We start from the raw sequence: 15,286 nt of genomic DNA on the forward strand, positions 1-15,286 counted from the left end.
ATGTTAGGGAGGGTTCGAAAATAGACTGTATTACTGTTTACAGGAAAATAGACAACATTTTGAACAACTTATAAGACAGTGCGTAAGTAGATACCATGGGTTTTATTCTAGCAATTTCTCTTCCGTAAATGAAAAGTGATTTTTATCGAAGTAAAATAATCAATAAATCCAAAATCAATTATTTAAACTAGATATTTTTCCTGTTATTCAACAATTTTAACGGTGTAGCCGAATCTTGAGTGAATCTAATCATTTGTACTATAAGGAGACCCAATGACATAATTTTTGTTTATACACTAATCTAAAACCAAAGTCTCAATGCAGGCAAGTTTAATTATTTCTGTAATTTTTAAACGCGATTATTCGAAAACCTCTGAACAAAAAACAACTAAATAGTAACAATGTAAAGAGAATGTAGAAAGAACTACGTTTAAAACGATGTGCCACTTGACCCCCCCTTCCCAATTAAGATTCTAAGGGTTACCACTACCCGTCCTAGGGGGTTGAAACAAGGGGACTAAAAATAATCATTTGAATTGTCCCCCTTACAAATAGAATTTACGGGTCTCCGATTTTTGAAATTTTAAACTGCAAGAAAGATATTAAGCGTTCCTCTTTTGAGTTAAAATTCGGTAACTAACTGCAAAAAAAACATTTGAAATGCCCGTTTTATGAGTCTTGTTACTCTTGCAGATTTTTGTCAAAGCTTGAAAAAATTATCCTTGGTTTTAAGCAACGCTGAGCAAATTTAATCGTCATCAAAATGCAGACATCATTTTCCTTTAGCCAATTAAAAAAGTGCACAACTTTTATTATGCAGGCAATTCAAATTTTTTAATTTCGGCAGCTAAGAAGTGGCCCCTTTTTTCTGTTTCTCATGGATTTTTAGTGGCTCATTTTAAATTGATTAGAATAGTTGCAAATTATTTTAAAAAATGCGGAAAATGTATGTTGTTTTACAATTCGCTTACGTACTTGATCTTATTCCATTTCACTTCACGAAAAGTTAACTACTTTTCAATTATGCTCCCATAATAAAAATGTAGTAACGACTATTATCGCTATCCGTCCGTATTCCTACGAGTTATTATAGACGCTCTTTGGTTCAGATTAATTTTGCTTGTGAACCGCTAGTTTTGTTTCAGCGAATCAAAACAGATCGAAATTGGACGCCTATAAGGCAAGAACCTGACGGAAAATAAGGCAAGAACCTGAAGTTATTCCTATCGGGACTTCTTAAGTCACGTAAAATTTCTCCTGGCGAACAGACGGCACGTTTAAAGTTGCGAATAACTTCACGAAAGTAAGTTCTACTTGTGTGGCTGTTTGATGGCCATGTTTATGATGACAAGTGAAGAATAAGTTTTCGATTGATACGTGAAAAAATTGTTGACTTAAAACGATTATAAGAAAATCTTGTGGGCTGCTGCAGCTGGTTTTTTTACAGGAAAGGGATGCAATAAGCAACATCCGATGTTAATCAATTTTCTTGGTGAGAAAGTTAAGTAACAGCGGATGATACTTAAAACATATACATACAGGGTGTCCCGTAAGCTCATGATCAAAAGGGTACTGCGATATTCTTTGGACCAAAAGAAGGCGATCTGACCTAACTTTTATTATCAAAAAATGTCTGGCTCCTCTACTATTGATGGTCAAAGTTCTTCAAAAAATGTATCTTTTTTTAAAAATCGGGAGAATGGTACATGGTACGATGTATTTTAGTGAAGCTCGCTGTAAATTTGTTCTTAGGTAAGACTCATATTTTGATGAAACAATCGAGTTCAGCCGTTTTGGACAAGTGGTGAATTCTTGAGTGTCGTGGTACAAAAACTAACAGAACTTTTTCGTTGGAGGATGAAATCAACTCACTTTTTTTAGGTTGATGCACTAATAAATTATTCACAATTTTGTGCTCTTTGTAAAATCTTGTAGCATTCACAGTTTTTGTGAAAAAAAATATTTCTGTTTCCTTAACACTGAACAATGTTAGACATTAACTGCAACTATCGTGATACAAGGCATAAAATAATTCTCAATCAATCTCACAAATTCGTTTTGAGTGACCTTTTCTAATGAAGAAGTGGCCGACATGGTCAAAGTATTAGAGTTTTGCGAAGACAATTTGCGTGAATGCGTACGCGTTTACGCGGCGCATATTTGCAGTAAATGTCTAGCATTGCTAAGTGACTAGAAAACACATTTTTTTACAAGGAGCACAAAATTGTGAATAAATGATTAGTGCATCAACGTAAAAAAACTGAGTTGATTTCATCCCCCTAGTTTTCCTAGTTTTTCTACCACGACACTCACAAGACAAGAATTCACCACTTGTCCAAAAGATCTCCATTGTTTCATGAAAATATGAGTCTTACATAAAAGAACAAATTCACAGCGAGTTTCACTAAAATACATCCTACCATTCTCTCGATATTTCGAAAAAGGCATTTTTGTAGAAGAACTATGACCATCAATAGCAGAGGAGCCAGACATTTTTTGTTAATAAAAGTTAGGTCAGATCGTCTTCTTTTGGTCCGAAGAATATCGCAGTACCCTTTTGATAATGAGCTTACGGGACACCCTGTATATATATGTATACTTTTTGCGATTTTTTGCGATAGGCTAACTTTAGAGCAAGTTATCAATAACTTTCAAATTTTAATCTGATTAAATTTATATGCTCGGATGAAAGGAAAAAAGTAGAGAGCTTGAATTCAAAATGGTGAACAGCAAACCAAGAATAAATTCTATCAAGTCTATTGCAATTCGCCAATAGTTTTATACGTGCGACTGAGTATGGTTTTCAGTCTTTTCTCTAGACATCAGATTTATAAATGCAATTAGCACTCAATAGATTTACATAAGCTCTACCCCAAAAAAACAATTGGCTGCCTACCCGTATAATTATAAATCAGTCGGGATAATCGCCCAACGCTAAAACCCCTGTTGCATAACTTTTGCTGACATATTTTCCATTTCTTTTCCACATTCATTACCTACCATATTTATGGAATTAATATACGAGGATAACCTAAATGTCGCACTTTTAAATAATGACATCAAAGCACTTCCAATAAAATTGAAATTTTATAGCAGAATCTTAAGTAATGGAAATGTTATGGTAATTGCAGATTCCAGATAGTGTAACCTGGCACATTTGTAAGCTTTATATAAACTTTTAATTTAGTTAATTCGTTTAAGTCAACTCATTTGCAAGTTTAATTCATTTTGTTTACTAATTCGCCGAGATTTCCGTAATTAAGAATAATACATGGGAGGAAAGTACCGCTACTAAAAAGACAGGTTGAAGATTATGTTAAATATTTTAAATATCCCTATAGATCTTTTTATAGTATTTTCAGTGAAACATGCACCCATCGAACAAGTGAAAGCTCAGACTGAGCAAATGTTCTAGAAACCGGATAAATGGGTTTGTTCTTTTTTACCATTAGGGCACTCGTTAAATGTACTTCTGAACTTTTTAGTTCATAGTTAAGAGCTCAACTCACTTTGTTTCATGTTTAATACGGATTGATTAAATTACGCTTATATGTAACTTTAATCAATGTTTCATGAGAAACAAAAAATACAGTGTATTTATAATATAGCGAAAGCTATATTACCTTTGAACCAAATTCGCGTTTATATGCGTGAATGCGTATTTAAAAAAATCAACCATGCTCCTTGTCAGTAATTCCCCAAGATTTTACGTTATAAATACCGCCCCCAATTTTCTCTAATTAATTGTGTCAAAAAGGCCACTATGAATAAACATGCGGACGAATAAAAAAGCGCATTCTAAATTGTACTTGCTTATTAAGCTACGATGTAAAGAAGGACCGAATTAGCCCATTATCTTTTCGGGCCATAAAAAATTAGATCCTTTCTAAGATAATAAAAGGCACTCGAGCAATTTGCCTGTTGAGTAAATGGGCACTGGCATTATTTTTAATATACTTATTATTTTTATTAATTCGAAGCATCCTTGTCCATAAATGCCTCGAATGGGTATAAGCCCGGTTTTTATTTTTAATTATAATTTAAGCATAAACATGCAACCATATCTTTTAATAGCAAACAGACTGGTATCCGGAGTTTTACGGCTTACCATTATTCTTTGACCACTGGGTGGTGCAAACCTTAATTAGGTTGTTGGAGTTTTACGCATGAAGCTGCCGAGATATTCTCTTTTAGCTTGGTGTTATCGAAATTCATCATTTTACTACTTAATTGAAACAGATTTGGAGCGAAATTCGTATGAGGTCTTCAACTGAGATTCTGAACTCAAAATATGATATAAATTTTCAAATTGCGTTTCTATATTTTTGAGGCTATTTGAGAAAGAAGTCCTAATCTTGATAATGCTTGAAAGCATTTGATTTTATTGCTGTCGGTTTCCAGATATGCATTATTATATTTTGTGCAAGTTTTTCGTATTTGCACTTTTGTACTTTAAAGAAACATTCGGGGTTAAAACCACCAAAGTAATACTTTTGCCCATTCACAAAAAACTAAGTCCTCATTCCACATAGGTGTCATCTTCCAGATTCACTAGTTTCATTATCCAGTAACAAATAATAATTAAAATGACCAAGATAAGATCAAACGCACAAGTGACCTACACAACAGTTAGCTGATCAAAATAAAAACAAAATTTTGAAAATCTAAGAAAACAACTCAGTTAACTCACCTCGGAAAAGCCAGTCTCATATCTGTCTTCAGCTTGGTTAGTAGTTCAGAAACAGTTCCAAATTGTCTGAGAGTCATTTCGGACCCAGATGATGTTAGCATGGGGTTTCGGTAGTCCCGAAACGAATTCGTTTGAGATCGAGAACTTTCCAGATCTGATGTACTTGAGGTGGAGTAAAGCGACATCAGACCGCCGTTGGACGATTTTTTGCCCCATTTTTTCAACATCAAAGCGTAGTCTTCGGGATTGTAAATTGGTGGCCTTTGTTTTTCCTGTAAATTCATTAATTTCAACTACTTATAAGTATTTTATTCTAAAGACAAAACTGTGTATTAAAGTTTGCTAAAAAAATATATATTTGTTTCCTGTTTCATTCACTAAGCAGTACATTCACGTTGGAATTGTGAAGAAATCTAAGACGATCTTTCAAGAGGAATTGGCCTTAATATGCTAACAGCTTTGTTGTTCAAATATGGATGTACGAAAGAAAATATTGTGGTTTTACATCCTAATTAAACACACACAATAGCAAAGCGCTTCAATTGAAACCTAGCAAAAATTGCTAAATAATTAGCGGCAATCTTAAATTACAGAGTAGAAACTATCCAATCACCATTCTCCGAAACAGCTGTTAGTTTCGTATAAATCAAGTTCAATAATAGTAGTAACAATTAATTCGCAGATGCCAATTTTTTCATGTAAACTTGCGATAAACCTGCCCTAGTTATTGAAAATAAATTTACTGCCAATAACTGTATTAGCAAGTTTCACTATTCCGTCAATATACCAAAGATTATGTTTGGTATCTAAACTTTCTAGTTTGCCAATTTTTCAATCCATTTATTTATAAAATCTTGGACACACGTTATGAGTGATGTGATTTGGTGTTAATCGTGTAATTTAACCAAATTTAAAAACCGCATAATAAATGGCCTAGCAGTTGTGAGCTAGTTTTAATCATCGTTTTCATTGGAAATCAGATAATATTTGCAATGTAGATGATAGATAGAAATTTCCATTTTTGCTTGTTGAAATTATACTTAAGTAAGTGTAGCCTTGTATTTTTTTGTTACATAGAAATTTTCAAGCTAATTAATAAGTATGTAGGTTACATTTATCATGGATGGGTGCAAAAAAACTGAAGTAGATGTATTCATATTTCATCCAGTTTAGGTGTTTGTTTCCATGTTATTAAAAAACATAATTAACTAAATTATCGATGAAATTACGTAACACCATCAAACGAAGTTAGCTTCTAAAATTATATCCTATACATACATACATACATACATACCTTATTAATGATTTCGTCTAGCAAATTAAACTGGCCTTCGCTTCTCGTATTTTCTTCTGAGCTGGGTGCCATGTTACTTGCAGAGTCAAATAAGTCACTAAAATGGAAATAAGAAATTAATAGAAAATAGATTTTATCAAAAATATGTAAATACAATTTTGCGCTTTTACAGAACTTGCGCTCGCTCTCTCTCTTAAAATATTGGGATTTCTAATCAAACTAATTGTTAATTAGGGTTCACAACAAAACGCTCATATCGGTCAGCAAATTTTCTAAAAAGGCAGAATATAGTTAAACAATTCCACGATTATTTTTATAACGACACGTGAAAAACGTCTACTTTTACTATTTACTAACCTCGAGTGAAAAATCTATAGAATTTCAACTAATTTGCCTAATGAACGTGCCGAAAAACATAATTTACATATATTAAAATACCTAATAATTATCATGGTGAGTATTTCCTAGCTGAGCTGAACAAACACTCACGTTTTGGTCAATAACACCTAAACAACAGATTGCGAAAAAGTCAATGGCTCGAAATTTTACCTACAGAATCCGTAGAGCAGCAATTTCAACCATGATTTCCATTTTGGTAGCCCAAAATAAACACTTAACGATGAGGAGAATCAGCAAAAAGTGAGCTTTTGCAAATTACCCATTGTTTTCTTGACTTTGAAATAATTCGAGGTCAACTAACGTGAGATCAGTTTGAATTATTAAATAATAAACAAGATCTTTTATGGTGAAGAATATATCGAATAGGTTTGGAACAGAATTCCGTAAAATTACTTGTCGCAAACCAATCTACAGTAATTAGATGTAAATAAAGAATTAGTATTTTGCTCTGATAAATGGAAGCTGTTTAAATAGGTACCATGGTTCGTAAAAAAACCACTAAGAATACATTAGCAAGCCAAGTATTAATTGTTTAGAAGCAAGAAATTTGAAATTAAACATTTTTAACGTTCTTACTCTTAAAACGGTAAAAATATACTATACACAATTCAGGACTTTCCTGCCAACAGAGGTGGATGGTTATATGTCTGAATGCCTTGGCCAAATTTTTAACGATGCATGCTTTTAAAATCTAGTTGGATCCGAAAAATAAACTATTACCGCCGTTGAACAAGAACTAGATTCAACCAGGCCTGGGTACTACTCTGTTGAGTGGATGCCGCTGTGTGAGTTGGTGAGTGAGTACTAATCGCGCCCTTTAATTAGTTGAAATTTTGTTGGTTTCTATCATCGCTCCGAAATTGAGCAACAATTTCATTTTTAAGTGACTTCTTCGCGGCATTTTTGTAGTCAATATTTTTAGAAAAACAAAATTAATTCGGTTGTTAGTTTTAGTTTAGATTAAACGGCTCTAAATTTAAAAATAAATTAGGGAAGATCGGGCCTTGGAGCGTTTTTCGTTTAGTTGCAATGCAGACAAGGACTTTCTACAACAATGTCACCAATAAACAAACTGAAATCGAAATTCCAAGCAAGATCAGCGCAACGAATCATCGACCATCGCGAACCAGCGAATGGTTATTTACTCGTGTTATTATGTACATCCGTGTCATTTTTTAAAAGTTGTAGGTATGTATATTCAGTTTGGTACCGACAGTAGCCTGTGCATCGCGTTCTTTGCTGGGAAATATAGAATTAGTGTGGCCCTTATGGCAACTGCGGTAGTTTGTGAAACTGTAGTGAACTTGTTGAGGATCAATGAGTAGTAAATGGAGGATGGGTCCCCAGCTTGTAGAAAGCTGGTAAGAATGATGTCTAATCTATAAGTCTTTAAGTTTGAACTGAGTTTAGTTTTCCGACAAGCAACTGAAGTTTTATGGATGATTTATGATAATTTTGTATGATTGATTTTATAGATCCCTCTTTGCTCTACTGGTTTCAAATAAGTTTGTTCTTAACACATTTTCTTCCTTCTTTCCAGGTGGCACTAAGCAGTTTCCGCTAAACTTAGCATTACTTTGCCCCTGGTGGCCATGTACATGTAAAACGTTTAGGCTCATATTCATAAACTGACTCGTAGCGTGAATTTGGTATCGATTGAGCTATTGATTATTTCGTAGTTATTTTTTAAACTTTGGGAATATGTTCGGCGGCTTTGTACTTTTTACATCAAGCCCATCTGAAGCTTGTCTCCTAAGAACCGTTTCAGATATGCAAATATGGGTCCCAGATTTATGTTTGTGTGTTTGAAAAAAGTCAAGAGTTTTAATTTTGCCTGTTTTTTTTCTAATTTTGAAGTCGACTGAAACATGACGCTACTTTTTTTGAAGATGCTCAAGAATCATTTCAACCACATAGTTTGTTTTTACATCACTGGATAGAGAATTGATAATTCGATTCAGTTGTAGCAACGTGCGTGAGTCAATTCTGGTGAATTTATCACAAAAAGTAACACGACATTTTAATATCAGACAAAATTAAGCCAAACTTTAATTTAAAAAAAAGTGTTCTACACACTGTCAATCTTTCAAGTTTCTACTGGCTTTTACGGAGGGCGCTTAACTCCCATTAAGGTTATTAACAACAACTTTCCATTGGCGAATTTTTCCGTTCTCGATAACTATTATTTAATGTTTCAAATGGGCAAACATGTTGAATATTCAGCCATCTGGTGATTAACTCGCATTATCATACTACGGATTATCTAGGCGCATTTAATATATGCTAATAAGCTAAAACTGTTTCTTCCTCATTGAACAGCATTTATCTTTCAGGACTCTCTAGGCTACCTCGGTAGCTGAATATCAGATCGAAATAACAGTCATCGAACGGTTTCGAGAATTATGGTTGGGATGGAATAATGGCATCTTCAAGGAGCCTCTTTGAAACGTTAAAGTGGCTGTAATGAATTTCTTTTGGTTGCAAGACTTCTTTAGTTACTCAAATACCCAACGAATTTTCGCATATATTCATAACTACTGGTTGTACTCTGTTTATATCTATGTGTAGTAGAAATAGCGGTAATAAAATTGGTGATTTCAATGTTCAAAATTTGTAATTTATAAATATCAGCTATCCAACGGGAGATTGAATACTCATATTTTCTGGGTAGAGCTTGCTGGCACAAATTAACTAATCTCCTGCTGTTCTGAGACGTGTGAGATCCTATAATTTATGTCCCAATACAAAGCTCAAGAAGTATCAATTTTTTCAACTTCCGCTCTATGTCCAATTAAAATGTTGGCAAAATTCCCATCGGTCGTCTCATATATGCCTTGATCAAACCAGTTTTAATTATATATATTTGACATGTCGGTTATCGAAAACCAGCATCGATCATTTCTGAGATTGTTTCCTTCTAATTAATGCTAATTTGTTTAACTTGATTTAATTGCCCGTCACAAAATGTAAAGGTATTGAACAATATATGCACATGGTACTCTTATCCTCTTATATGGTTATGTAATGATACGGTTTTACGGTAACGTTTTCCCAATGGATATGTAATAAATGGATTTGTAATTGCATATAAGTGCATCTATCGAATTGCGATTTCCGCTTTAGTGTTGAGACTTACGTCTCAATTTATTATGAAAGAAGGTGTTTGTTCTATCGAAAGATATGTTAAAGCTAATGAAATGACGACACAGCCTAATAGGCCAGTTACTAATTTTGCAAGATTTTTTAATTTGCACAAATTTCCAATATTATATCGAGAGAGTTTACAGCGAAATTAAGTCATCAACGGTTTTTAAGAGCAACCTTTTATTCTTATTAATATATGTACAGATAACATTTTTAAAATAAATTGTTTCGCAATTGAGCACTTGCTTCTTCAATAAGTTTTATTAATAGAGCGTTCGATATTTTCAAAATCGAATTTATCTTTCTGTTTTAGTAATGATTACAACGATCCTTTTAAAGACGTTATTATAAGTATATTAAATTATAAGCGTCGAACGCCACCACAGATTTTAGCAAAAGCCTTTATTCATAATGTTGCTATTATAACAACCCCAAATATAACACACACTACAACTAATTTCAAAGAACTTATCACATTTTATCGGATGTTTGAACAATTATATCAGTGAATAAGATTCTTAACTCTACAATAAATCAAATGTTTGTCTCAGTCTCTAAACATCAATAAAGCTGTTTAATGAAATTAATAAGACCAGCCGTTTACTCATGTTGAAAGGAATTTTAATAATACACATATATTCGAGTCAATTTAAAATTAAATTATCTTTAAGTTTTTACAGCGTCTTGACTTCTGCCCATAGCTAGCTCATCAAGAGTTGTTGAGATCCGCAAAAAGTGTTTGTGCCATTATAATCTAATAACTCTTTAATGTGGTACCAATGACCTCGTTTATCATTTTAATGTTCATTTTAAATAGAATGTTTGTATAATTCATAATCTTCCAATTCGTAGTCAATAATGTATATTATTTAATCAATAATAGTACTAAAATACCTATCTATAAATGAGAAGTTTCTAAAAACAAACAATATGTTTCATGGTCATGAAGCAAAGAAGTAATTACTTCAGGAAATACACCGTCAAATGTGCTAATAAGCCACGCTTACTCTACTATTAAGACATAACATTTACATAAATCAGACCGATTTAGCACGAAATAGTTTTTTAAATAATGGCCGTACTATCATTTACATAATAATGGGAAATATCTCGTTTAATTCCGCTAATAAATATTTATCTTTTCAGAATTATCTTCGTAACATTATGTAATTGCAGACATTATGAGATATATGCATGAGCACTTAAAGCAGATGAAGATTCAATACATATAATAAGAATCCTGATTTATAACTCCATGGTATTGTTCATTTCAACGCCACACCGTTTCATTGTTCTTACTACCCGGAGTTTTTAATTAGGAAACTATTTCCGATCTACAGATGGCATACTTTGGTCTAACAGGATTTTCACGTCTTTTCTTCAGCAGTTAAGTTGGAGGACGAACTGTCCAATGGCTAAGTAATTTGAACGGGATTTTTAATTCCGTGGCATCCTAAATGCTCAAGTTAAAAAAAATTTGGGTCCCTATGAAATAAAAAACCGTTACTGGCTCATGATTTTCGATAGAATCCAATAACGTCCAAACTAAGCGGACTTTTAAAAGATTAATTAAGACTGGATATTAAAAAAGACAATTAAAATAGCTATAAAAATGGCATACCTTTCCTTCCTCCTTTCCTCCTGCTGGACCTGTACTAAATATATGGGTAAAATATAGAAGCATTTTATACAGTCTGTCTTCTGTTTCAAGACCTATCAATGTAAAACGTATCATTGCTTCAGCATACAATATGTTTACCATTTAAACCACAAGCTTATTTAATTTTCATCATCAAATATCAATTTCTCTAAGACAATGCCAGGGGCAAAATTTGCTTTAAATATTAAATAATTTACTTGAAATATCTTAGAAGAAAGATGCGAATTTTAAATTACACAATCAAGCATAAATTGAAAACATTAAAATTGAATGTACTTGTAAAACGAATTTATCAGCAAATGTTATAATCATTAATTATGACTTACAAATTTGATAACATCCTGTCGTGATTTTCAATTTTTAAGATTTTAATGCAGCTAGCATTACAACGAGACCTAACTGAAACATAAAACCTGCATATTAAACTAAAAGCACACCTATCTACCTACAATTGATCTGCAACTAATCTTAAAAGCTTGCTACAATATTATAGACATTTCCCGTCAGATCTTCGCATCCCTTTTCAATAATTTATTACAGAGTTAAAAGCCTTTCAGCCACAAAAATAGACTGATAATTAGCACTTAATTTGAAATGGTACAAAGTTCTATCGACTAAAACTAGATCTCGTTTTCCAAAGGATGCGATGGCACAATCTTCGAACGTTCAGACAGTATGTATTAATTATTAAATATTTTTCGCTCATAGCAAACTGATTTAATTAATTAAGCGATTATTGCTAGAACTAATTGCATATTATAGTTTTTGTGTAGTGATTATATCGAAGATCAGGCAATGTTAAGGTAATGGACGAGGGCTCATTAGTAACTTATCGGTAGAAATGACAACTTCTAAGAATGTCTTTTTTCAATGGTTTTGTAAAATGTGCTAATGAATTGTTCGTCCATGAAGAACGTAAAATAGATATACTTTCCGTGCATTAGATTTAATATCGGCAGCTTCCAACTGTACTGTAAAGAGGAAGTTGGTGCCATCACCATCATTTTATTGCCTAAGTATCGTTCTAACTGTTGATTTTATTTTTGATGCAAATTAAAAATGTATTTTAATTTCAAACATATGGGTAATTGCTGTTATGTATTCAATGATGACTTTTTATAGGCACAGAATTAATTTATGTTTATTTTATATGACAGGGCACAGAATTAATTCCGCACAATTTTTACACGACAACATGGTGAGTAAAAAGTCGCTTTTTCAACTTTAATCTTAACACTGTTTCTATATTTTCACCGATTTTTTAAAATTATTCAACATGTGAGAATCAAGGTGCAAACTTATGTATTTTTTTAAATTGTTTAACGCAAACAATTTTATGAAAGCAATTTTTACCTATCATAATATTGTTCATCCTAAACTCAAAATTTTACCTATAGTATAGGTGGTATAATGCACTGTTTGCAGTTAGAGAAATGTTTTATAGTTTATTATTAATAACCAGTTTTACCTTCTGAACTGCCCATAAAGGTTTTAGTGTTTTCATACTGAGTATAAATTATTTGTCAATATGTTTTAAAAATGCTATGATGTCTTGCAAATTCTTTCAAATGTTTAATTTTTATGCTGAACGTCCATATACGTTCATATATCACTATAATCTCACTAATCACACAAGCAAAAGAAATCTAATTTTATCAAAGAAAATACCAAAAAATATTATTTTCGTGCCAGCGATGGATGGCTGTATAAATTCAAAAAGCGATATGGTATCTGTCTGTTAACTATATGTATATGTAAACATAATTAATATTTTTTATTAAGAAGTCAAGCTATTGCTGATAAAGTCAAAGGTCCCCTCATGGTACCAATAATTATTTTTACTGCTTGTAATATATATTCATTTGAATCTTATGACTTAAGACATTAGCAACTTAATGGTCTTCATACCAGATAGTAAAATAAGACGTCCAACTAGGCCAAGAACGAAAAATGGCATGACTTATGCATTTTAATGAAAGTATTAAAGTAACCATTGCCGAGCACAAAAGGCGCCATTAACATTACTTCAGAGAATAGCTACTTTTTGCCGAATTCCCATGTTCAATATCCGGATACAATAAGATTTATGCAGGCAATGTACGGCATGTAATAAAACAAAGTAGCCGCCAAACGCTGCATCCCGCAGTAGTAATATTTATTACTCTGGTCACGTCCTAGGATGACCACTTAAGCCCATAGTTAGCTTTCGTATACTCAGAACGAACAAATTAACATATCCGCTATATTATTTTGCGATACTGCCTATATGGTTGCAAAATTGCTACTTAGATAAGCTGAACTCTAATAAGCTCATTTGCAAAGGATGCGACTTGATAATTTTCGCTTTGAATAGTTTATTATTTCCAGTCCAATTGATGTGCTGTTGTAGCAAAAACGTAGATACAATGTTTATATACGTGTGCATGATAAAACCGAATATCTGAAGACGTTTGCTCTTAAGGAAATTTTTTTAGTCAACGCTTCTTTTTGACAATGTGCGTGTTAAAATTGGGTTTCATTCATTTGATATTCTTTGGGTACTTATTTGATTTTTCTTGAAAAATACAAAAACAATAAGAACAACTATTGGGTTTTTGTGTGTTAATGTTCTCTAAAATTTAAACTAAGTACCTACTCGCTGCTGACACTTTACGACCAGCAAAAATTAAACCTAAAAAAATCAGAAAATCCAGCCTTTAAATTATCCTGACTAGAATTCGAAAATATGAAATTAAATATGTAATTAAACAAGTAATTTATATTTGAAAAATCATCAAAATACAAACTAATAAACATGTAAATCTTACTAACTTTGTACGTCAACTATCCATAAATTTAAAGAGTGTTAGTGTGGTAGGTAAAAAATTATGCGAATGACCAAATTTGTCTAAAAATACCAGCTTGATATTCAGAAGTTAATTAACAGTTAAGACGATTAGTGTAAAAGTAAATAGTTCATTAGCTACAGCCCTGATCAGTGTCGGTTTCATTAAAAAGCCAATTCATATTTACGAATCAAATAATGGTTTTGCACAACAGCCAACAAACTAGAACCGAAAGAATAATAGAAAGAACCGCGATTCCAATATAATTTTAATGGAACCTAACACACAGCTCAAAAATATTGTTTTTGGCCCGTCTAGTATCAAATTATGTAGCCGCTACATAATTCAATTGGCAGCTAGCTTTATTACCTGTTCACTTTTTTAATGGTTATTAATGAGCATTGCCTAAAACCATAACCGTTGTAAATTGTCATTCTGAGTGGTTAATTGCATCGCCTTGAACTTGCCGAGGGCTCCCTTAATTACATAATAATGAATCTCTTACCATCTTCGCATTTCTCATGAGGAATCCTCAAAATGCGACCGTAGAGAGACAGGAATACTTCCTTGAACTACCAGATATGTTCTAGATGCAGTATACAATATAGTACAGACAAGTTAGTTTGCTAAATCTGGAAATTGGTTAATGGTCCAATTGTAATAATAAAGTAAATATTTTTTTAAACCAAGCACTGTACTTTGCCTTTATTGTGGATTATTTAACCTTTGTGATTTAATTCCTCTCAACGAGGAATTAATTTGGTGAAATAACATCAATCCGTTCTATATAATTAGGTTAGTGAAAATAATAACTCATCGGACAGAAAGCAATATTGTATCTTTCGTCTAACTGCACAACACTAATTAGCAACAAATTGAGAGTTTGGAATGCCATAGATACGGTTGGCGTGAAATCTGAGCAGCTTCTTTTCTAGCTTTAGTAATTTCTTGCTTTCGAAGAATTTTAATTACTTCATCCAAAGCAGCTTTAGATAATATAAAACCGAATAAAATCTTAAACCTTATGCAATAGCATCGACTCACGATTCCTAAAGTTTTTCTTCTAAAATGCCAGACTCATTTAATATTTGATGACTTTTCTGGCGCTTTTGTCATTTTCCTGGTTTTTTTATTGGTGTTTTGGACGCTATTATTTATAAAGCATATTGATATCATACAACTCCCACTTTTCCTAAGCTCATGGGTTCATTTGCAGGTTTCCTGCGCTTATACAAACGTGATAAGCAAACCAGAACTTAATACTGTAACTCCAC

The 15,286-nt window shown here is 32.6% G+C and overlaps 1 protein-coding gene and 1 long non-coding RNA gene across 3 annotated transcripts in view; one reads left to right on the plus strand and one right to left on the minus strand.

Annotated features, from left to right (window-relative positions):
* LOC109538366 overlaps positions 1 to 15,286 on the minus strand; it is a 63,672-nt gene that overhangs the window by 9,864 nt on the left and 38,522 nt on the right. For both annotated transcript variants that reach the window (XM_019905583.2, XM_019905584.2), the window contains 2 exons: positions 5,985 to 6,081; positions 4,691 to 4,962 (listed from right to left, as the gene is read on the minus strand). In XM_019905583.2, the coding sequence (XP_019761142.2) occupies positions 4,691 to 4,962; positions 5,985 to 6,081 (369 nt within the window). The remainder of the gene's footprint in view (positions 1 to 4,690; positions 4,963 to 5,984; positions 6,082 to 15,286) is intronic.
* Positions 7,600 to 8,984, plus strand: LOC125503471. Its single transcript, XR_007280891.1, has 2 exons — positions 7,600 to 7,744; positions 8,717 to 8,984. It is a non-coding gene; the product is annotated as an uncharacterized LOC125503471 (long non-coding RNA).

Source organism: Dendroctonus ponderosae, unplaced genomic scaffold (assembly GCF_020466585.1).
Source record: "Dendroctonus ponderosae isolate FM_Combo_2020 unplaced genomic scaffold, Dpon_F_20191213v2 Dpon_F_20191213_2, whole genome shotgun sequence".
Lineage (NCBI taxonomy): Eukaryota > Metazoa > Arthropoda > Insecta > Coleoptera > Curculionidae > Dendroctonus > Dendroctonus ponderosae.